At 35.6% G+C, this 2094-nt stretch overlaps 1 protein-coding gene across 1 annotated transcript in view; it reads right to left on the bottom strand.

The window, feature by feature from the left end:
• LOC101645624 (sodium channel protein type 9 subunit alpha) overlaps positions 1 to 2094 on the bottom strand; it is a 101962-nt gene that overhangs the window by 11946 nt on the left and 87922 nt on the right. The window contains exon 22 of the mRNA XM_030887794.2: positions 1107 to 1248. Coding sequence (XP_030743654.1) covers positions 1107 to 1248 — 142 coding nt within the window. The remainder of the gene's footprint in view (positions 1 to 1106; positions 1249 to 2094) is intronic.

The raw sequence follows: 2094 nt of genomic DNA, 5'->3' as shown, positions 1-2094 counted from the left end.
AAAAAAAAAATATATATATATATATTTGTCAGTGCTTTGCCTGATTCACACATTTTGGTCTTCTCCCTGTGGACCTTCCACCCTTCCCAGTTGCCACGTGTCAGCGTACCCATCTTCTGAGCCTGCTCCACTGTCACATGCTTCATACAACGTTCCAGTGTCCTCAACTGGACCGATTTTTTCTCTACTGGCCAACGTACCTTTTTTGGGTATTATTGTTCATACTTCTTATTGCTTAAAACCATCATAAAGTATTGTATTTGAGGATACAGCATAATAGAGGCCTAAAGAATTCAGCTACAGGATGTAGGGACTCTTACCACTTACTAAATGGGTAGATGGCTTAGCTTCTTGGTGTTTCCATTTCTTCATTTGACAAAATGCATAAACAAAGTTCATAATAATAGCAACACCTCTCGTGGCCAATGTGAAGATTAGTTAAATGAAAATCTCAACAGAGTTTCTGGGTGATAGCAAAAATCCTTTTCCCCCCTTTCTTTTATTCTTCTGTAATATAAACTCCTTGAGCTCAGAAATTGTATCTTATGCAGGGTGGTGCAGGGAGTTCTAAGATCAGCAGTTTGAAACCACTCGCTTCTCTGAGGGGGGGAGAAGAGGCTTTCTAGCCTGTTAATGATGTGTGATCCTGGAAGCCCACACGGGGCCCTCTGCTCTGTTCCACAGGGTAGACAGTGAGTTGGAATGGACTCAGTGGCAGTGAATTTGGCTTGGTTCGTTATTCCTCCTACCCGACACCAGCGTTCCGGCTCTCATAACATAGCAAGCTACTTACAAAATCTGTTTTGAGTAAAATATTACTGTACTGACTTTTTAAAAATCAATTATGTAAGTGACTTGGGAGTATTAGAGAAAAATTACATGTCTAATACAACATTTAAGAAAGAATAATAAATTTGGAAATATTTTCTGAGTAAAGAGAAATAAGATTAAGTATATCTGTCACTGTATATGTGCCAATTTTCTAAGAAATAAATAAAACGAATGACACTACTCAGCAACACTCCTCAAATTAAACTGCAATTCGTGCATTTAGAAAACTTAAGTATTCATTTAATTTTACCAAAATGAAGACATATTTGAAATACTTATCTTCTTTTTCTGTTGATTGAAATTATCTATGATAACACCAATGAACAGGTTCAAAGTGAAGAATGATCCAAAGATGATAAAGATGACAAAATAAATGTACATGTAGAGGCTGTATTCATACCGGGGTTGTTGGTCTACCTACAAAGTCAGCAAAAGTTAGCAGCATATGCACAATAGCAGCCATCATTTTCTTTTTCATGTAGTTTGATAAAATAATTCCAACAGTGCTATCCTCAGCAAATATTAGTATGAAAGAGACTTTCGTGTGGTTGAACTTCAACAAAATACTCTTCAAAGTCTATTCAATATTCAGTATTGATTGTGTGCATACTATGTATATAAATATAACCTTTCCCTAACCACAAAAGACCTAAATGTATGTACTACTTGTTCTCATATTTGTTGGGAATTTTAGTAACTGAATGGCCTAACATATGTTACAGTAAATTAATGAACATAACATAGATTAAACTTATTGTTTATTATGGTATTTATAGATCATTATTTGTTCAACAATATATTTATTAAGTTTTCAGAAGAAACTGCCCAAAAGTTGATATTGTATTTGTATACATTATAATTTATATAATCGCTTTTAGTCTGGGGGCTTATTTTACATAAACACTTTCAAGGAGCTTCAAAAATTATAAATTATACACATCCACAAAACTATGAACGTAAAGTTTATTAATTTTTCTCCTGGTAAACATCAGTTTACCACACACTGATGGTCACCATTGCTGTACTTCCTTATTATCATTATTGTTGTAAATTAGTTGGGGCTTTATATTTCATATCATCAACTTTGTGTTCAACAATTATAACCAATCACTATCCTGCCCCCTCCCTGCCCCCCGAACATTTACCCTTCCTCCGTTCCTTGCTGTCTCTCCTCCCTTTCGTAGACCACCGTCCTACACTTCAACCAAGTGAACACCTGTGTACCATCTCATCTGCTGCTTTATCCTTCCTTCCTTCCTTCCT

Source organism: Echinops telfairi, unplaced genomic scaffold (assembly GCF_000313985.2).
Source record: "Echinops telfairi isolate 266 unplaced genomic scaffold, ASM31398v2 ScPeMD7_4;HRSCAF=17, whole genome shotgun sequence".
In the NCBI taxonomy this organism is placed as follows: Eukaryota; Metazoa; Chordata; class Mammalia; order Afrosoricida; family Tenrecidae; genus Echinops; species Echinops telfairi.
Note: the sequence above shows the minus strand (reverse complement) of the source record. Positions and strands in the feature narration are given on the sequence as shown.